At 40.5% G+C, this 22,500-nt stretch overlaps 2 protein-coding genes across 2 annotated transcripts in view; both read left to right on the top strand.

Moving 5' to 3' along the window:
- The window catches only part of LOC134006143 (HLA class II histocompatibility antigen, DP alpha 1 chain-like), a 37,555-nt gene that overhangs the window by 479 nt on the left and 14,576 nt on the right, over positions 1-22,500 (top strand). The gene's annotated exons all lie outside the window — the stretch shown is intronic.
- On the top strand, positions 4,064-11,661 carry LOC134006141 (H-2 class II histocompatibility antigen, E-S beta chain-like). The gene is made up of 6 exons (XM_062445230.1): positions 4,064-4,151; positions 4,381-4,650; positions 7,809-8,022; positions 9,164-9,231; positions 9,336-9,449; positions 10,983-11,661. Exons 1-6 carry the CDS (start codon positions 4,097-4,099, stop codon positions 11,006-11,008), a joined length of 747 nt encoding a protein of 248 aa, XP_062301214.1. The 5' UTR covers positions 4,064-4,096; the 3' UTR covers positions 11,009-11,661.

Genomic DNA, 22,500 nt, shown 5'->3' on the forward strand with positions numbered 1-22,500 from the left:
CCGAAGGAACCAGCATCAATGTTCCTTACCCCAACAAAGATGGTTCCTTCAGACAGTCCTCCAGACTGGAGTTCCTCCCACAGCTGGGAGACATGTACAGCTGTTCAGTGGCACACCCAACACTGAGCCAACCACTGACCAGGATCTGGGGTGAGAAGCTCTTTACATCTGTCTCCAGATGTGGAGGTGTTAATGTTTCTGTCTCCAGATGTGGAGGTGTTAATGTGTCTGTCTCCAGATGTGGAGGTGTTCCTGTTTCTGTCTCCAGATGTGGAGGTGTTAATGTCTCTGTCTCCAGATGTGGAGGTGTTCCTGTTTCTGTCTCCAAATGTGGAGGTGTTAATGTCTCTGTCTCCAGAGGTGGAGGTGTTCATGTGTCTGTCTCCAGATGTGGAGGTGTTAATGTTTCTGTCTCCAGATGTGGAGGTGTTAATGTCTCTGTCTCCAGATGTGGAGGTGTTAATGTCTCTGTCTCCAGATGTCGAGGTGTTAATGTCTCTGTCTCCAGATGTGAAGGTGTTAGTGTTTCTGTCTCCAGATGTGGAGGTGTTAATGTGTCTGTCTCCAGATGTGAAGGTGTTAATGTTTCTGTCTCCAGATGTGGAGGTGTTAATGTTTCTGTGTGTTTTCTGTCTCCAGATGTGGAGGTGTTAATGCTTCTGTCTCCAGATGCGAAGGTGTTAATGTTTCTGTCTCCAGATGTGGAGGTGTTAATGTTTCTGTCTCCAGATGTGGAGCTGTTAATGCTTCTGTCTCCAGATGTGGAGGTGTTAATGTTTCTGTCTCCAGATGTGGAGGTGTTAATGTTTCTGTCTCCAGATGTGGAGCTGTTAATGCTTCTGTCTCCAGATGTGGAGTTGTTAATGTGTCTGTCTCCAGATGTGGAGGTGTTAATGTTTCTGTCTCCAGATGTGGAGGTGTTAATGTTTCTGTCTCCAGATGTGGAGGCGTTAATGTGTCTGTCTCCAGATGTGGAGGTGTTAATGTTTCTGTCTCCAGATGTGGAGGTGTTAATGTTTCTGTCTCCAGATGTGGAGGCGTTAATGTGTCTGTCTCCAGATGTGGAGGTGTTAATGCTTCTGTCTCCAGATGTGGAGGTGTTCATGTTTCTGTGCTTTTTCTGTCTCCAGATGTGGAGGTGTTCATGTTTCTGTGCTTTTTCTGTCTCCAGGTGTGAAGGTGTTAATGTTTCTGTCTCCAGATGTGGAGGCGTTAATGTTTCTGTCTCCAGATGTGGAGGTGTTAATGTTTCTGTGTGTTTTCTGTCTCCAGATGTGGAGGTGTTAATGTTTCTGTCTCCAGGTGTGAAGGTGTTAATGTTTCTGTCTCCAGATGTGGAGGTGTTCATGTGTCTGTCTCCAGATGTGGAGGTGTTAATGTTTCTGTCTCCAGATGTGGAGGTGTTAATGTTTCTGTCTCCAGGTGTGAAGGTGTTAATGTTTCTGTCTCCAGATGTGGAGGTGTTAATGTTTCTATCTCCAGATGTGGAGGTGTTAATGTTTCTGTGTGTTTTCTGTCTCCAGATGTGGAGGTGTTAATGTTTCTATCTCCAGATGTGGAGGCGTTAATGTTTCTGTCTCCAGATGTGGAGGTGTTAATGTTTCTGTGTGTTTTCTGTCTCCAGATGTGGAGGTGTTAATGTTTCTGTCTCCAGATGTGGAGGTGTTAATGTTTCTGTCTCCAGATGTGGAGGTGTTCCTGTTTCTGTCTCCAGATGTGGAGGTGTTAATGTTTCTGTGTTTTCTGTCTCCAGATGTGGAGGTGTTAATGTTTCTGTGTTTTTTGTCTCCAGATGTGGAGGTGTTAATGTTTCTATCTCCAGATGTGGAGGTGTTAATGTTTCTGTCTCCAGATGTGGAGGTGTTAATGTTTCTGTGTGTTTTCTGTCTCCAGATGTTGAGGTGTTAATGTTTCTGTGTGTTTTCTGTCTCCAGATGTGGAGGTGCAGCAGCCAGGTGTTGGACCTGCAGTGTTTTGTGGACTGGGTCTGACTATCGGTCTGCTCGGTGTGGCAGCTGGAACCTTCTTCCTCATCAAAGGAAACGAGTGCAGCTGATTGGCTGATGATGTTAATAATTAATGAGTATAAACTAATCAGTTATTGGCAGAAGTTAAACAGCTACTATCACTGTATGTGTGTTTTATATTTTAATCATTAAATTCATCCTTTGCTTAGAAATGTTCTATATAGAAAGTTAAAGTTGTATAAAGACCCCCCCCCCCCCATCTAACAAACAGAGAAACACATTAATAACCTGATATTAATGATCTGATATTAATAACATAGATTTATTCTTTATAGATTAGTTTAATCTTACTAATAAATTTCATTCTGTCCTGCTTGTTGTTGTTACTGATTTTTCCTGTTCTGTGTTTAATCATCAATATATTTACATTTATGTATTTAATTATACACACACACACACACACACATATATATTATATATATTATTCTATAAAGTAATGTCAATTAATTAAAAATATATTATGTAAAATAAGTGATTGCATAAATAAGTCAGACTCAAACATCTGGACTCTGATTTTACTCCATTCTGCTGAAACTCTGTCAGGTTGTAAGAGGATCAGGTGTAAACAGCGTTTTTTAATTCCAGCTATAAATGCTTTTCATGGAGTATCTTTTGTCTTCATGGTGTAATTCTAGCAGGAATACTGATGAACCAGTGACTTCCACACTCAGCTGTCTTTATACTATAATCACTACAGACACATTCACTGCACTCAGCTGATCTCCTATTTGTGAGAATATTAGCAATAATTAGCTGGACCTCTGTTGAATTAGGTCAGTCACTTTAAAGGAGGTGAATATATTCATGCTATCACTTATTTTATATAAATATATAAAGAGTTGTTTTTATATTGACCATGATTCCATTTATAAAAGCAATAAAAGGGAAGGGATATATACGTTATATATATATATACACACACACACATACACACATACACACAGTCACACACACACACACACACACACACACACACACACACACACACACACACATATTATAATTAATATAAATGGTGATTTTAGCTGCAGCTTCTTCTCGTCTGTAACAGTCAGATTTGTGTGGAGGGAAAATGTTTGTATCACTTTATAATCTGAGATAAATAAATAAAGATGATTTAACAGATGTGTGAACTCTCTGAATGACTGAAGTCTGAACTGTGACATCATCCATGTGATCAGCTGATCATGTGAAGTGATTGATCAGGATGTTTGTGAGAACAGGACTAACAGCTGGGAGGAGCTGGACCCTGCTGCTCCATCACTGAGGGACTTTTACATGGATCACATGTTCACCACTGTAGTTAGAGGACAGGATGAACACCACTCAGCTTTATATGATCATCATTATTATAGAATAACTTTACCCTCAGTATGATGATCATATGATCATACTGTTACATGTAGGATAATACAGAGTATCTATGCTGCCTTCCAGTGCTGTGGGAAATTACAAATCATCCTCACAAGCTGCAAGCTGAAACCTGCTGCTGTAATAATCAGCTGTTCTCGGTTCTACGAGTGTTGTTGAGTTTTCTGTTTTAACTTCATTCACATCTCTCATTCATCATGAAATTAAACATAATTTCACAAAATTGAGAAATGAATTAAACTTTAAACTTTCCTTTAAAATGGAATTAATGAACATATAATACACATTACTTTATAATTATTTTCTAGACCATACACGACAGAGCATCAGGCTAGCAGATAATGATATCATTAGCATCATTAGCATCGTTAGCATAGTTAGCATCTTAATTAACTCTCAGAATTAAAAACACAGCATCTGTTAACGTATTAAAACATCACAACTAACTGCAAACTATTCTGAAACTCTCTTAATTCATGATTTTCTATCATCTCCATGTTATATATGAACTTGATGAAGTGGTGAACATGATGAATAGTTGTAGTTGTTACTGTAACATCAGTGTGACTGTGAGTTTTCACCTCCAGCAGACGTCTGCCTGGTAACAGCTGATCAGCAGGTCATGTGATCAGCTCCTCTGGTTTTTACAGCAGCTCTCAGTCAGACTGTGTCAGTGTTTGTCAAGAGATCAGAGGAACATGGCTTCATCCTTTCTGAGCTTCTCCCTCCTCTTCATCACTGTCTACACAGCAGGTAGGATCAATACACTGATCACTGATCAATACTCTGATCACTGATCAATACACTGATCACTGATCAATACTCTGATCACTGATCAATACTCTGATCACTGATCAATACTCTGATCACTGATCAATACACTGATCACTGATCAATACTCTGATCACTGATCAATACTCTGATCACTGATCAATACTCTGATCAGACTGTACTGAGTCAATCTGATTGTTTCTTTCTTCAGATGGATTTATGGAGTATGAGATAGATCGCTGTGAGTTTAACTCCACTGATCTGGAGAACGTCAGGTACATCAAGTCTGTTAATTACAACAAGTTGGAGATCATCAAGTTTGACAGCAGTGTGGGAAAGTTTGTCGGCTACACTGAGCACGGAGTGAAGAACGCAGAACGCTGGAACAAAGGTCCAGAGCTGCCTCAGATGAAAGCTGAGAGGGAGAGAGTCTGCCTACACAACGTTAAGAATGACTACAACTATGTTCTGACTAAATCAGGTGAGTTTGTGTTTGAAACCTCGTTTAAACCTCGTTAACAAACTGAATCATTAACTCTGCTGATTGATTGACAGCTGACGTGTTTATTGATCATCAGCAGAGTTTAAATTGACTGATTGATCAGAGTGAACTTCCTGTTAAATAATCATTATAATTATTATTATCATAATTATTCATTAAATCATTATTTTAAATGAATCAACTTTTAGTTTTTGGATCATTTGTAATAAATCAGAAGCTGTTTTAATAACATGAGCAACACGTCACAGTGAGGTCTCTGTCTCCTCCTGCTGGTCAAACAATGATACTGCAGCTGATGGCGGTTACAATATTATTACTTTTATTATTATTATTGTTACTATATAATAATAACAATATTTTTTCTCCGTCTTACATTCCTCATTCACAACACAAAATTGTCTAAATTGATCATTTAAGAAAAGTGTCCTGAAGGCTGGAAGTAACAAAAATAATGTTAAAGAATGGAAGTGATTAAAATTATTATGAATTAATTGAATGAATTGGTTTTTGATTGACATTTGGGTGGAAGTAACACAAATTGCCTGCTGTAAACGATAAATGTCAGTTAGGTGAATGACATTTCATCATTTCTATTATTAATTCATAATCATTTTAATCACTTTCTTTTTTTAACATTATTTTTTGTTACTTCCTCCCTTCAGGACACTTAAATTCATGATGAATGTAAGACGGAGAAAATGATGAAACGTTTTCATTAAATCACGACTGTTTTAATCATTTGATAATTCATCACTCTATTTTTCAATTCACATGCACACACCCCCCCCCCCCCCCCCCCCCCCCCCCGATAAAAAACGAAGTAACTTTTACTCTGAGTATATTTTAAACAAGCTACCTTCTACTTTACTTAAATAGGTTTTTAGACCAGTAATTTTACTTGTGTTTAAGTTAAATGTCATCAAGGTAGAGGTGCTTTTACTTGAATAGAATATTTCAGTACTCTTTCCATCTCTGGGCATAACAGAGTCAGACTGTTAAGAGAAGCAGATCTGACTCTATAAAAAGATATAAACCAAGTTAAACACAGACAGAAGAAGCAGAAGTGAACAGAATATAAACTGTGAGGCCAATAAAGTCAAAACTGAACAAAATGAGACAAGTTGCAGCAGATGTGAGCAAATGTCAGAGTTATGTTTAATATAAAGTCATTAATATAACAGCTGAATCCCTCTGTTGGACTCTGCGGTTTTAAGAGGACATTATTACCTGTTCATTACTTCTGCACATCCTGGATAGATAATGTTACATCAGCTATCTCACCAACAGTAGCAATAAATGAGGGCAACTTCACGTCTGTTCATTAGTCTCAATCAGCACAAAGAGGAGAGGATTTATTAAACATATGCAACATAAACCCTCTTTTGTTTTACATTGTAAATACCTTCCTCTGTGCATCATCATACTGTTACATATGAAAAAACACACAACTTCAAAATAAAATACAATTGCCCCTTGTCTTTTTCCATATTTCAGCATTCAGCATATACTGAGTTTTAAACTGTTGGTTCAGTTACCCCGAATCAAATAACATTTCCACATCCAGTCTTTTTACTGAGCTATACATTTTGCTGATTCAATAAATAACCACTGTGACATTTGTAGTTTGTCTCGTTTAACCTTAAAATAAAACAAGGAGAAATAAATGAGGGCAACTTCACATCTGTTATTAGTCTCACTCAGCAGAAAGAGGAAGGCTGCAAAGCGACACAATTGAGGTAAAGACTGGAGCCAAATAAAGCTCCACACTGCCCCCTGCTGACGACAACACATTAATTACTCCTGATGTGTAAACCACAATATTATAGTGCAAGTATGGTGGAACAGGTTGATTACACTTGAAAATACAATCAATACATGAAATATCAAATTAAATAACATAACAAATCAATAAATCAATATCAATCAATATATACTTTATGGTCCCTGAAGGGAAATTTGTCTTGGACTCTGAGTGCTGAGACAGCTGCCGCCATAGTTATAAAGAACAAAGAAAATAAAAATAAAGTTGCACATTTGCACAACCAATATGCAGAACCGTGACAGAATTGCACATTTGCACAATAATAACTGATGTAATGCTACCTATTGCTTCAATATACACATATTGCACATTCCCACATACATATAACTTAAAAATCAGTGATTACACTTCAGTGGGCATCACAATAATAATAATAATTAAAGCTGCAAGCAGCGTCGAACAGGCCCTCGCCCCTCCCAGTTCGACAGCCAACCATAACACGTCCTGCTCCTTTAATTGAACATTGTGTGATGAGGTTAATGTCTCCACTAGATGGCAAACTAAGACCACAAAATTAATGTGGATGACTTGATATAATTGGCGACTTCCTGTTGAACTTAAGGTATGGGTCCAAGAGGCCGTCTGGTCATGATATATAAGCACCTTAAATTTCGTTCCTGTAAGTGCATGTAGAAGGCGGGGCTTCAACTTGTAATGTTCCAGGGGGCACTGTAGAGTCATCTTGGCACTGAAAAGGTTGCGCCAAAAAAGGTTATACCAAAAAACAATATTCGTGACTCTTGACGAATGTGCCTAATTTGGCGTGTGTCAGAGTTTGTCAGTACATACTAAGTGGGAAAAGGCATTAGGGGGCGCTACTGAGCTGTTGGGGCAAACTTCGGGGCAAATATGGCATCAAATGAAAGAACTCATTAGTTGAAACCTACGTGGCAGGTTTCATGACTCTGTGAACATCATAAGTCCTCAAAATGGTGTTGGAAAAATCATAATCGGTGCACGCCACGCAGCGTGGTTGACTTCCTGTTTGGTAAAAAAATTCCACAAAAGAATTTCACCATGATCCGATGAGAGCTATGACATATTGAAATGTCGTGCACATCCAAGAGGATTTTTGGCCACATGACCCGACGTTTGGGGGAGATATCGAGTCCCCTTACCACACCGATGTCCAATCACATTAAATTATAAAATGTTTCACCAGATGTGTCTGTGCAAGGTTTTATGAGTTTTCATGTATGTTCAGGCCACTCCTTTTGGAAGAAAAAAAAGAGGTAGAAGAATCTTGGCAATAACAATAGTTCCTTTGTTCACTGTCAGTGGCTCGGGCCCTAATGATACTGTGACTGTGTTACAGTGAAGCCGTACGTGCGGCTGCACTCAGTGACTCCCCCTGGTGGTAAACATCCCTCCATGTTGGTCTGCAGCCTCTACAGCTTCTACCCCAAAAAGATCATAGTGAAATGGCTCAGAGACGGACAGGAAGTCACCTCTGATGTCACTTCCACTGAGGAGATGGCAGACGCTGATTGGTACTACCAGATCCACTCCCACCTGGAGTACACGCCCAGGTGAGTCCAGCTGCAGGCAAGGCCGTAGCCAGGATTTTTCAAATACCGAGGTCAAAAAGAAAACTATAAATTATACATAAGGTTAAAATAATCCATGATGTATTTAAAACGCTTTCTTGCTGTGCATTTCTCAGTCATGGTCACTCTTGTGTTCCAGTTCTTTCTTATCACTTCCAACTTTGCAAATTAAATCAACTCCTATTTCAGTATTCTACAACTTCCATGGTTGTATATTTAAAAATTGTATATTATTTTCTTTGTTTGTTCTTAAAATGTGAAATGGAGCACGGCCTGCTGGGAAAGGGAGAAAAGGGCTCATCCAATGAATGAACCGTTTGCAAAATCGGGTCAAGTCCAATTCACAAATGTAGACAACATATTTCTGGCGATTTTCAAGTCGCAGTTCAACATCTACTGCAGCGAATATTTTTTCTGGAAGTGAGCACTATATAACTGCTACTTAAAAATCTCCAGTAATATGTTGTGTATATTTGTGAATTTGTGACGAATCTGCTGACGGAAGCGCAACACAGCTGGAGCTGTTCGGTAAGGAAACCAGTTAAATTGGACACCAGTTGGGACATAACACCGGGGCCGGTGAAAAGATTCCCGGTGGATTTCAAAGGTGAAAAAATTACCGGATTTCAAGGCCTCACTCCACCGCTGGCAATAGCCGACTAATTTTGTTTTGACATGGCAGCGGTATCTGCAAGTACGTGTCACATGACGGTCCGTTGATGCAAGGATAATTGTCTCGTCGGCTATTTTCACTTCACAACAAAACGAAACTTCAAGAAAAAAATACCGAGGACATGACCTCGGTGTCCTCAATGGTAGCTACGGCCATGGCTGCAGGTCCACATAGATCCAGTTGAGTCCAGTTGGATCCACATAGATCCAGTTGGGTCCAGGTGTTCAGTAAAGGTCTGGTCACACAGTAGAAAGTGTCACAGTGAAATTCATCTGCATGTTTTCATGAAATGTGAGTTTCAATAAGCTGCTGAGCTACATTCAGTGTGTCAGGACGGATCGCTGTTCGTTCATTTGTGGATCAAAGTTCAGAAAAATGTGGAAAGAAAATTGAGCAGAGAAAGTTTGAAGTTGTGCTGAGTGGAACGTCTGAAGTTTGTTTGTGTTGAAGGTCTGGAGAGAAGATCTCCTGCAAGGTGGAACACGCCAGCCTGAGAGAGCCTCTGATTACTGACTGGGGTAAATACCTGTCTGTCTGCTCACCTGTCTGTCTGTCTGCTCACCTGTCTGTCTGCTCACCTGTCTGTCTTCTCACCTGTCTGTCTCTACCTGTCTGTCCTCAGATCCGTCCCTGCCTGAGTCAGAGAGAAACAAGATCGCCATCGGAGCGTCAGGACTGATCCTGGGTCTGATCTTATCTCTGGCTGGATTCATCTACTACAAGAGGAAGTCCAGAGGTCAGGAACCAGTCTGATACCAGTCTGACACCAGTCTGACGCCAGTCTGACACCAGTATAAACAGCCTGATACCAGCCTGATACCAGTCTGATACCAGTCTGATACCAGTCTGACACCAGTATAAACAGCCTGATACCAGTCTGATACCAGTCTGATACCAGTCTGACACCAGTCTGACACCAGTTTAAACAGTCTGATACCAGTCTGATACCAGTCTGATACCAGTCTGATACCAGTCTGACACCAGTCTGACACCAGTTTAAACAGTCTGATACCAGTCTGATACCAGTCTGACACCAGTCTGATACCAGTTTAAACAGTCTGATACCAGTCTGATACCAGTCTGATACCAGTCTGATACCAGTCTGACACCAGTCTGACACCAGTATAAACAGTCTGACACCAGTCTGATACCAGTTTAAACAGTCTGATACCAGTCTGATACCAGTCTGACACCAGTCTGATACCAGTATAAACAGCCTGATACCAGTCTGATACCAGTCTGATACCAGTCTGACACCAGTATAAACAGCCTGATACCAGTCTGATACCAGTCTGATACCAGTCTGACACCAGTCTGACACCAGTTTAAACAGTCTGATACCAGTCTGACACCAGTCTGACACCAGTATAAACAGTCTGACACCAGTCTGATACCAGTTTAAACAGTCTGATACCAGTCTGATACCAGTCTGACACCAGTCTGATACCAGTATAAACAGTCTGATACCAGTATAAACAGTCTGATTATTGATTATTCATCACATGTGGGAAACATTGGCACGAACATGAAGACTACTAGGAGTCATCAAAACGGGACGTGACGGTCCCAAAACACAAGCTAATGCAGCGTTAAGATAAAATGCTAACTAGCATCACAACACACAATTTAGCTCTGAAGTTGAAGTTTCTAGAAAGAAAGAAAAACGAGATAAAGAGGCAGCACACATGCGTCTCCGTCTTCACTCGGCCGTTGGCGGTGCGGAGGGACAGCTTATGCCCCGCCTCCACGTAGCCTGTGAAAGAGCAAAGGAGAACGAACCAAAGGGAAAAGAGAGCGAAGAAGCATCAGAGGAAAGATCAGTCAAGATTTTAAACACTGTACCAATGGAAGTCTGAATTAATGTTGAACACAAAGACACAAAATGTAGGTTTTTCCTTTAATTTGTGACCAGTCTGTGTCATCTGCTGTTGTTCCTCTGCTGCCACCTGCTGGCTGTATTAGGGGTCCAATTCGCGTTCAGCATGGGGTACAGCATCGACCCTTAGGGCGCTTTTACACCAACAGCAGTCGGTGTTGTTATTACTTCGGTTCGTTTTCGTAAGAATCAAACTAGTGGTGTGAAGTGATGCTTTCACACCAACGAAAACGAACCGAACTAAGAGCTTTTGGTCCGAATGGACTGTTTAGTGTGCACCAATTGCTGTTGGTGTGAAAGCGCCCTAAGGTAATTTTCCCCCCCAAGCCCAACACCAGTCTGATCAGGTTTAATGATTCTGGTTCTGTTCTGGTCTCTTCTTCTTTCTCTCAGGACGGATTCTGGTCCCCTCTAACTGATCCTGATCCTGGTCCTGGTCCTGGTCCTGGTCCTGGTTCTGGTTCTGGTTCTGGTTCTGGTCCTGGTCCTGGTCCTGGTCCTGGTCCTTCCTGGTCCTGGACTCAGCAGCTGCTTGTCTTTTCCTTCTTCTATTCTGCTGGATCTTTGAATCAGTAATGATGCATCATATTTGAATGTTTCCATGTTGAGAGTAAAATGTGACTGTGCAGCGTAACCAGTAACATTATCTGTCAGTAAATGTAGTGGAACTAAGTTTCCTCTGCAGTACAAGTACACAGCTGCAGCCTTTCTACTACTTTGGGGCCTTTTGTGAGTAATTTCAGGGAACAGTGATTTACAACAGTAACATGATGCAATACTTTCATATCTAAACATCATAATGAACCTACAGATGTTGGGGCCCTTGTAGTCGGGGCCCCAGGCAGTAACTGTCTATGCTGGCTGATGATAAAGTGGCTCCTGTATATCCACTAACTGACTCCTTAACTCTGCTTCAATCAATATAATCCATTGATCTGATTGATTTGTGTGCGATTTGATAGATTTGATACAAGTTTTTATCCACAATAAACCTTCAGAAAACCTTCAGAGAACCTTGTCACGCTCTGTGAGTTTATTGATGACGTTAATAAACAGGAAGTTTGTCACCTGATCAGTAATATGATGCTGTTTGTGTTTATTGGATCAATGGTCCAGTTCATAAAGCATTACAGCTTCACACAGAACAAACAACACTTATTACAGTCCAGCTGCTTCCAGTTTGATATTGATCCTCTTCTGCTGCTGGAGTCCAAGCTAAAAGTCATGTTTACACTCAGTCAGTAGAGTTGATTCTATTGGTCAGAGGTGGTGGGAGCTTCCTCTGGAGCTTTTTATCATCCTCTTTTTACTGGCAGCCATTAAAATGTTCAGAAGAGCTTTGGGAACATTTCCAAGGTACAAAAAGTGGAAGAAAAACAGATTTCAGGTCCAGAATCTGTGAAACTGAATCAGCCACTTCACTGGGTTCAAATCTGAGCCAGTTTGGGTTAATATGGCAGCAGCACCATACTGGGTCAGTGCTGTTATGAGCCAGGTTTACTGTTAGATTTGATTTGACTGTTGGCTCGTTTGTCCAAACTAAAGCTGGTTATAACACTGGTCAGAGACACTGCTGCTGTAATGTTAACCCACTGAAACCAGTTGAGGCTGTTACTCAAACAAAGGTAATCCATTACTTTACTTAATTCCTCCCTTTGGAAGTTAATCAATTACACTACTAGTTACATTACTTATGGGTCACTCCTTAGCTTTAGATGTGTAAAAATAATATATCAACAAATAAAATAATATGAGTGTTGACCATCATGTTGTACAAATAATAACTGGCCTTCCTGACACCATTAGGTTGCATATGAACTGTATTTCACAGGCCAAACACACTCAAGTAAACTCAGTTTAGTTGTTCACTCACCAAGCCAACCTTTAAAGTAGACTAGTCCTTGTTTATTTGACATGTTTATCACTAAAGCAGCAGTTAAATCTCATGAGGACGAGTCTCTGAAATCATTTGTCAGCAAAGACTGGCCAGGCTGAAGAGCCTCTCCATGGGCACTAGATGGCGCTTCCATCCTGGTATAACACCGGTCCAGATAGCTCACTAAAGTTCTCCTGTATGATGGCGGTTGTCCGTTCACTAATATCAGTTATTTGCTGAGTTTGTTTCTGAAAGACAAAGATTCCACTGTACAAACGAGCAACATACAAGCTTTAGCTGCTTGGTTGAGGTCTGCATACACTCAGCTTAACATCACTGTGGGTCTGTGAGTGTTTCACTGCTTTGTGTTAGCATGAGAGGTCAGGCAGTTGTTGTGGAAGTGTATGTAAGGTAGTAGCCTAAATACTCCACAGGGTGACACTGTTGGACCATCTATCTGAATACAGCAAATGTTGATGTTTGTCCCTTACGCAACATCATAGTTGGGTAATTCATGCTGTGCGGGACGCAGTGTTAGTGGCGGCCTGCATCCTTTTAAAATATCTTAACTAAAATCACCCATCTAGTCATTATGTTCATCTGATGTGTTAAATTACATGTTAGAAAGAAAAAAATATATAAAAAATGTTTTCATTCACTGTCCTGTAAGGGTGCCAGAGCCAGCAGCCAGTGTAAAGGACCAGGTCTCAGCCACAATCCAGAACTCCTGTCTCCAGTGCTTCTCTTCTCTCCCCACGCAAACACCGTATCACAACCATACACACAACACAGAGTCTCTGGGTGTGTAGGGAGGCTTCAGCACATCCAGTGGGTTACATGTACATAAAAAGCATCTTTGACAATTCTGCATTCATCATCTAATGCAATGTGGTCATGGAGGGATGGAAGGGATGCAGCTATGGAAAGGAGATGGAATAGGAAGGATTGGCGTTGGAGAGTGATGCGAATGGTGTAGTTGAGGTGGCCTAGCAGTGAATGAGTTTTTTTGTAGGCAGAGTCAAGGATGATGCGAAGAAACTCCAGAGATGTGCTGGGACCCTGCATTGCATTGTGAGGAGAGTGGAACTCCGAGGTCACAGAATGCAGAAATCAGGGTATTGAGACCGTGAGCTGGGGGTGAAGATGGTGTGACGGTAAGAAAATGTTGGGCCTCCACCCTCTGCATTTTTTCCCCTGTAAAGCCTGAATTGAGTTTCCTTTGCCCTCTCAAGACAAAGGAAACACAGAGGAGGGACCCTTCCCCCAATCCAAAAGCTGCAATTCAACCCAAATCCCAACCCAGGTGACCCCCATGGATTCTCGTCTCTCATTGGCTGAGAGATACCTGAAGTCACTGGAAGCCTGGTGACATCACCGAAGCTTCAAAAGACGAGGCTTCTCTCTCTCATTTCCTCTTTTCACCAGGCTACGCGCAGGCGGGGCACAAGCTGTCCTTCTGAACCACCAATGGCTGAGAGAAGACGATGATGCACGTGTGTTACCTTTCCCCCTTTCCTTTTTAGAAGCTTCTTCAACTGACTGGCCAAGATAAGAATTCCCACGCTCACCTGAATGCATCGAATCAAATATTCAATATTCAAATCAGAAGCTTAAAACTGAATTTCTGTGTGACTAAAACAATTATTTGATTGTTAGAATAGTTGCTGATGAATTATCTGTCAATCAGATCGGATCAATAATTGATTTCTCTGTTGTTCCTCCACCAACATGTTTATCATATTTCATGTCTGTTCAACTGTTAAATGAACTGGATTCAAACCAATAAATGTGAATTATGATTTGAATTTTTTTAATGTTTAATCTGCAAAAATAAACAATGTTGTTGTTCATGTTTCTGTCTCACAGAGTAAATATGTTCATACTTTATTTTCTTAATTCTTTAGCACAAAATAATAAAATAGCTCAGAGGAGATATCACTGTTCTGCTGCTCTGTTCAGTTATATATATGTGTGTGTGTGTGTGTGTGTGTGTGTGTGTGTGTATGTATGTGTGTGTGTGTGTGTGTGTTGACTTTACTAACAATCACTCACTCTAATCTGAGGACATCCACATTTATGCTTATTATATATACATAAATTACACATTTTATTCCTGTCAGCTGGATCCGACAGTTTGTTAGCCTGGACAGAGCTGCTGCTGCTGCTGCTGGTGATGATGATGATGATGATGATGAGGAGGAGGAGGAGGAGGAGGAGGAGTTCCTCAGGGAAGTGTTTCAGCTCCTCTGATGTTTTTTATTTGAGCTTCAGAACGACGATTCATTGGTTCAGTTCAGAAGTGATGCTCTGTGGTGACGGAGGTGATGATGTCACTGTAGTCATCAGCCAATCCCTGCTCAGCCTGGGTGGGCTGGGACGTTGCCATGGAGACAGGTAGGTAATTTCCTGTTGAATGAAGAGTTAGTGATCAACATAAATAGTGAGCCACACATGATTGATTGATTGATTGATTGATTGATTGATTGATTGATTGATTGATTGATTGATTGATTGATTGATTGATTGATAGTTGCTGAGTGTCTGTAAGGTGAGTGATTGATTCAGAGTGTTACCTGTGTGTCTGTGTCGATATAAAGACACCATGAGGAGAGTGGAGATGAAGTACGGACAGAACACCACTAGGTGGCAGACCAGTGTCATAAAAAGGGGCGGGGCTGCTGAAGAAGGGGGCGGGGGCTCGTGGTCATTTGGTGATGTCATTGACGTAAGCAGAGGTGTTACAGAGACAGGCAGCATGGTTTTGGTTTCATGTTTTTCTACAGAGAGAATCACACCTGGTCAGACTTTATCAACATCTGAAGCTTTTTTCTTTTGCTTTTTATCCAACAAATTCATGTTAAAATCACAGAAAGTCAACAGTTCTGGTTTACGGGTTTATATCTCCTCTAAATGATTGTAGAAGTCCCTGATACAAGCAGGAAGGTATTCATGGTTATAAACAGACATTAAAGCAGATATATATATATATTTATCTTTTTTACAGTCCAGAGAATGAACATGTGGATGAAATCAAACCTCACCTGTGACAGAGATCCAGTTGGATGGAGACTCTCCATGACTGCTGCTGTGACACTTGTAGAGGCCTTCATCAGACTTGGAAACATGGTGGATGGTCATGTGACCTGCAGGCTCAGTCCTGATGAGGGAGCCATCTTTATAGAAATCAGCTGGGAGGTTGGAGGTCTTTGTTTTACAGTGCAGAGTGACATCATCTCCCTCCATCACAGGGAGGACAGGACTCTGCAGGATCACTGATCCACCTCAACACAGAGACAAACTACAGCATTTCATCATTTACACTCAGCTTCATCAATACTAACTCCACAGTCTGATCTTACCAGTGACAGTGATGTTGATGCTGTTACTGGTTGCTCCCTCTCTGGACTCACACCAGTAAACTCCACTGTCCCAGGACACGATGAAGCTCATGTTACAGGCGGAACCAGATGGTTCTCCCCAGTTTCCACATGTTGTCTGAGTGTCTCTGGTTGTGTTCCTCCTCAGCGTCCATCCAGCAGAGCTGTCGTCCTCCTCACAGCTCAGAGAGACAAAATCTCCTTCAAACATCTGAGAGCTGCTGGGACTCATAATCACACCAGCTGTGAGGATTCAGATTATAAAGTTAATGTTGATATTATATGCTGATGACACTGTTGTTCATCCCCACTTTGTGTCATGATAAATGAACAACACATTTCCCATCCGTGATTGAAAAACCAATCAAGAGCCTGGTCAAGAGTTTAGACAGCTCCATAAATGACACAGCTATGCTAAGACATTCCAAGAACTACCGGACAGCGTGGCTCATGGCTATCAATAAATCAGGACTGCCAGGGAAATTTAAAACCTGGATATACCAGAAAGGGGTGTTGCTGAGGGTAGTCTGGCCCCATGAGGTACCCATGACAACTGTGGAGGCATTAGAGAAGACCTGCACCTTAGGAGGTGGTTTGGGCTCCCCCAGTCACTAAGCAGCATTGCCTTTTACAGGCATTCCACCAAGCTGCAACTCTTCATCAACTGATGTCAAAGTTGCTTCTGCAAAAATTTACATTAAACTGGAGGGAAGTGGCAGGCGCAGAAGGATGTTAAAAGGGCAGAAGCACGGCTGTGGCACAACATCTTGGTGGGCAGAAACTCCTGCATGCCAACTATGACATAAGAGGGACACTCAGGAGCACATCCTCAGTGGTTGCACGAAGGCGTTGGAGGAAGGGTGGTACCGCTGGCATCACGGCCAAGTCCTACAGTCTTTGGCAGACACAGTCTGTACAGCATTTAAAAGCAGCAAGGACCAGCCCACCCCCAAAAGATTCATCACGTTCATCAGAGCTGGAGAAAAGGCACATCAAGGGGTTCGCTGGTTTTTCATTCCTCGGAGTAAGAGCACTGCAAAAATAGCAGAGCCACCAAAAACATTCTGAAGGCTGCAGAAAAAGACTTTACAGGAACTGATTTTGGCGCAGGAGTCCGGGGGTTTGATTCCCGGTCAGGGTTAGGGTTAGGGTAACACATATCCAGTGTGGACCCATGTTGCTACCTGCCTACCTCAGGATGAGTGAAACCTCAAACTTCTGAGCCATACCAACTTGGGTGTTGCCCGGGTCAACAAGGTCCGTGTTGAGGAACGAAGGCAACCTGATGAGAAGAATATGCTACTATACCAGTAACCCTAGTGAGAGGGGTTACATGCAGAGGATACATGGAAACTTCCAAACCCAACATCTAATCAACCAAAGAAACACTTATTAGCCAAGTCTTCCAACATCCGCAACCGGCAACTGCTATCACAACTAGACATTAATGAGGTACAACAGGTACCAGGTCAGAGGGGGGATAACGTCATCACCCCACACTCCGAGTACCAAGCCCCAAGTAACTACAACATAAAGTCCCTTAACACAAGGGCAAAGTACCCTCTGAAGATCTGCTAGACATACGATCATTACCATTACTGAGACCAATCAGCTGATCCTAGAGATGCTTGGCTACAAGATTATCAGAACCGAACTACCAGAATGCAACATTACAGATGTTCAGGAAAGCTACAGATACCTCTGGAACCACAAGGAGGCGGCAAGGAAGTCAGCACCAGCCAAATACCTACACAGGGTAAGGCAGGTCCTGAAGAGTCGGCTGAATGGGAAGAACAAGGTCTGAGCCATCAACACATACAGTCATCAGATACCCTGCTGGTTAAATATATAATAAACTATATAAAGTTTGTCATATAAGATGTCTCCCTGAACTATGGAAGATTTTAAATGCCTAAATTAAATCAATCAAACAAAGCAATAGAGTGAAATACATTTTAATATTTCCTTTGTATGCACTTGTTTGTATTCACTGTGATTCAGTCAAAAAACATTTAAAAAGATTATTGTTTAGTTTTTAGTGTTTTATAACTGCATGAACAGCTGCTAGCAGCTCTCTGCTGCCTCCTGCTGGTCATTCACATGTAAAACACCTCACAGGAAAATTAAATCAGTAACAAAAACAAATGAATTAACCTGTAATTATGTCAGTAAATGCTAAAGTGCATTAAACAGGAAATATGTGCTGTGACATTTATTTTAGATGTTTTTTCTGCTGCTGTGTTTGTGAGCGTTGACACCTCTGTTATGTAACATGTACCAACCTGCAGCCGGCCTGCAGCAGAGCGCTGTGGTCAGACCTGAAGGGAAATGAGGTTTCACATGTTAGCAGAGAAAAAACAACTTCAGCCAAACTGATACTGACTAAGTTTCAGCCTTAATAAAGAGTGAATATAGTAAACTGAACTTTAAGACAATAATAACTTAATAAACAGACAGTTTTTACATTCAGAATAATTTAAATCATAACAATAATCAATGATTCATTAACAATCAATTCCATCTGGATTATTTATTTTCTTAAAAGGTTCAGTCTGAAAAACAGCAGAATTAAAAATATAATATAATATATAACAATAAATTAAACAACTACAAAACATAAAATAGAAGGAAAGGAATTTTAACAAAAGCACAAATCAAACAGGATTAAAACATTTAAAATGAAGTTTGTGGGTTAAAGGACATTTTGTAATGATTTTTTAAGTTTACATGTTACAGCTGATTATTGATTATTATAATTTAACTTTACTCACAGAGCAGAAACCAAAGAGATGTTTGCTTCATTCTGCCGTCCAGTCGTATGAATCGAAACCCTTGATGCTCCTTCCTCCTCCTCCTCTTCTTCTTCTTCTACTTCCTGTTTGTAGCTGGTGTTTGTTTCCTCTGCAACAGTGAGCAGGTGAGATGAAAACATCTTAAAGATCTCACACAGGAAGTTCAATAATGTGTCTGTAACATCACAGAGACACATTACACCCACGGCTGAGTTAGCATGTGTACAATTGCAATTAATTACATTTTATCAAGTTTAAAATTTTATTATTTTACATTTCACAAAAGCCTTTAAGTCCATATTAACAATATTACTTAAGTAATAACAAAGTTACTTTATGAACTTGACTGTTAGATGTATTTCAAATCAAAAGAAGTGCAATGAGCCTGGGGTAAAACAATGTCTACTTCAAACATGCAGAATATAGATGGATTATAACATATTGTTAATAAAAAAATACACAAATAAAAGTAGAAAAAGAAAAACGTGACGTGCAAATAAGCATAAAAAACACATCTCTTTGGTCTCTTGGTGCAAAAAAAACGCATGCTCGGCTCTTAATCACATCAAGATTAACGTTTTAACACTGACAGCCTTAGTAATAACATGTGTAATAATGTGTAATAACATGTGTAATAACATGTGTAATAACATGTGTAATAATGTGTAATAATGTGTAATAATTTAATTTTATATTTCTAAATCGATGTGACTGAAGATATTTAATATGAAATGATCTCTCTTTAATGTTCTTCCTCTGTAATATTAAGCCAAACACTCAATGGGATAAAATGTGGTTATAAAGTGAACTTTACATTTCACATCCTTCTTTTAATTTCACTTCCATATATTTCATACATTCTTTTCTTTTTTTCAATATTTCATTTAAAGTTCTATATATTACTTCAAAACTATTTTATTGTGTAAATACATTTTAAACGTCACTTTAGTGTTAACGTGTGTTTTATTGTTGTTTTTGTCTGTATTTGTACTTTGTATGCTTGCATTGGTTAATAAAACAGATTCTGGTTGGATGTGCTCCGTCATGCTGACATGAAATCCCAAAACTAAGAATCATACAGAAATATCCAGGGTTAAAATGTAAATACACTTAATGTGCACTTCCATTGTAGTGAGTGGTCATGCAGCGTTTCTCTTAATGCAGGTGTTTTCTGGCTTTGCATCATTTCCTTTTTTGCAGCGTGTTTGACGTTTATGCATTTCTTTTTGTTTCTTGCAGCGTGTTTTTTATTTGCAGCGCGATTTTGTAGTTGTGTTTGCTTTGACTTTTGTTTGTGTTTTAAAGTTTGCATCATTTCTGTACTTGCAGCTGTTCTCCCCCAAATGAAGCGGTCGGCCATCGGATAAAGGAGCCATCAAACCTTTTCATATAAAGTGCAATGATGGAGCAGCTGTCACCAGTAATGAGTCCAGTGGTTTTATAGTGACAGACGCATGTCTATAGATGATGTCACTATAATCTAGCACTGATATAAAGAGGATGAGCTGTTTCCTGCAGGGCAAGGGGACATTGGTTTTGTTCCGGTATCGGTATCCTGATTTTTTTATTCATTTTTTCTTCAGGCTCTCTTCCAAGCCTGCAGTACTTCCCTAGATAGTCAGCAGTTTCTCTGTAGGTGAAACATTTTGGTCCGTAGTTAAATAAATAAACAAAAATACTAATTTCGTGTTTTGGGTCTTCAAAGTGCTCTTTGAAACTAAGCCTGGGATGGTTTGGGTTCATGAAATGTGAAGAAACTTTGTCATAGAGTTAAACCAAATACATCATTAGAAAGGTCTCAGCCTGGAGAATAACATATGTCAGTATGAAGACTCTACATGGCTCCTGCTTTAAAATACTGACCTTTGAACCTCGACTCTGGTGCATATTAGAGAGCTACAGACTAAAGACATGAGACCAACTGGAGAACTTAACCCTAACCCTTTTTCTCTACAGCAAAGTGAAAATGAAGAAGCGTCAGGTTGCTTTCAATGATGCTTTAAGAATTCTGCTTCTCTTCCAAGATGGACGAGTGTCAGTCACATGTGTGTTTCTAACAGTGTTCCTTCCTTTCATGCTGAGTGGAGGAAGTTAGTGTACAGATTCATGGTTCAGTTAAATGAATCCAAACTGAAGTCATGATGGCGTTAGCTCAGCCGACACACACTGACACAAAACACTCCTGTATCTGTTTTAACTCTGTTTACATTTATACTGTCTGACCTTTTACTGTCTCAGGTTTTATTTTATTTTGTTTTTGTTGATGTGGAGCTGCAGATGCTTCATGTTTTACAACGTGGGACCGTACTGAGCATGTGCAGTAAATGTGTGTCAGGTGAACAGGTGAACAGGTGATCAGGTGAACAGGTAAACAGGTAAACAGGTGAGCAGGTGAACAGGTGAACTGGTGATCAGGTGATCAGGTGAACAGGTGACTCAGCTCATGAAGGTTTAAAAAGAGGAACCTGCTGCACTTGTTCCTTCTGGCTTCATTAGATTATAATCACAGCTGTTTATGAAACTGTGTCCTGTTGGTTTCAGCTGATCTTCTCTCTGATTGGACGACTCACCTGAAGGTCTCACCTGTCCTGCAGGTTTCTACCTGAGTGGAATCAGACCGGATTCATTCAGTCACATGTTGAACGTTTTCTATCACAGCTGTTCATCTTTTCTTCTGATTCTCTGCACTTCCAACCACGACCACCGGGGGCAGCGAGCGTCTGCTGTGAGGACAGACTGCTGCCTGTTAAAGGACAGATTCACTCTTTATACTGAGTCTGAAACCAACAGTTAGTTTTATAGCTGAATATGAAGTGTGTTTATGTTTACTGTAATGATTCCTCCTGTTCATACTGACCATTAGAAGATCCCTTCATCATGTTTACAATGGAAGTGATGGAGGACTAAACCCACAGTCCTCCTTCTGTGGAAACATGGATTTAAAAGTTGATCTGAAGCTTCAGTCAAATCTTCATCTTCAGTGTTTTTAGTAGCAAAGTCTTTGTGTTACTATGGTTACAGCACAGCTCAACAGGGAAACACTAAGAGGGAATCTGATGCTAAAAGACTGTAAATGTGTCAGATATCACTTGATATGACTAACTCACACTGATGAAGCTCAATAGAAGCTGATCAGATACTTTATAATGACTGAATACAGTTAATACTCAGTATGAACAGGAAGAATGATTACAGAGAGACTCATATGGAGCACTGGGAACACTGGGAACACTAGATCTCCTGCTTTGATGAACCAGCAGGACGCTGCTCCAGGTGACTGATGACTCATCAGCAGCTCTGCTTCTGATTGGCTGCTGAGCAGGAAGTGAAGGTAACGAGTCGGGACTTTCCACAGAAGCTGCTGCTGCGTTCAGGAGCTGCAGGAAATCTGAGCGTCTTCACATGAACTGAGTTCCAGCTGATGGTCAGAGTCAGAGGAGAAGAATGGAAACTCCCACTGTCACACAGACGCCTGAAGGCATCATGTGGTCAGACTGGTTTGATGGTGAAAACAAAGAGTCCCAGTTCACCAAACTGGACTCAGACCGAAGAGACGACAGAGAAGAAGAAACATGATGTTTGATTGTTTCTGTTTCATGTTCAAACCAAACTGTCACCAACACATAAAGCAGTTATTCTACCACGATGACAGGAAATGAATCAGCTGCAAGTCAGTCACAGGAAATACTATTAGTGTTTAAACTCTGATTCACTTTTTATAAGTCATTATTTATTTTAATATATACTACTATATACTAGTACTTTACTGTAGTACAGTTAGAGGTACTAGTACTTTACTGTAGTACAGTTTGAGGTACTAGTACTTTACTGTAGTACAGTTAGAGGTACTTGTACTTTACTGTAGT

The sequence above is a fragment of the Scomber scombrus genome, chromosome 23, assembly GCF_963691925.1.
Source record: "Scomber scombrus chromosome 23, fScoSco1.1, whole genome shotgun sequence".
NCBI classification, from domain to species: Eukaryota; Metazoa; Chordata; class Actinopteri; order Scombriformes; family Scombridae; genus Scomber; species Scomber scombrus.

Bases quoted from the DNA above. Each gene is read 5' to 3' on its own strand.
- LOC134006141 (XM_062445230.1), top strand. From the start codon at position 4,097: ATGGCTTCATCCTTTCTGAGCTTCTCCCTCCTCTTCATCACTGTCTAC. The intron at 4,152-4,380 runs GTAGGATCAATA...TTCTTTCTTCAG, and splicing joins CATCACTGTCTACACAGCAG to ATGGATTTATGGAGTATGAG. The intron at 8,023-9,163 runs GTGAGTCCAGCT...TTTGTGTTGAAG, and splicing joins CACCTGGAGTACACGCCCAG to GTCTGGAGAGAAGATCTCCT.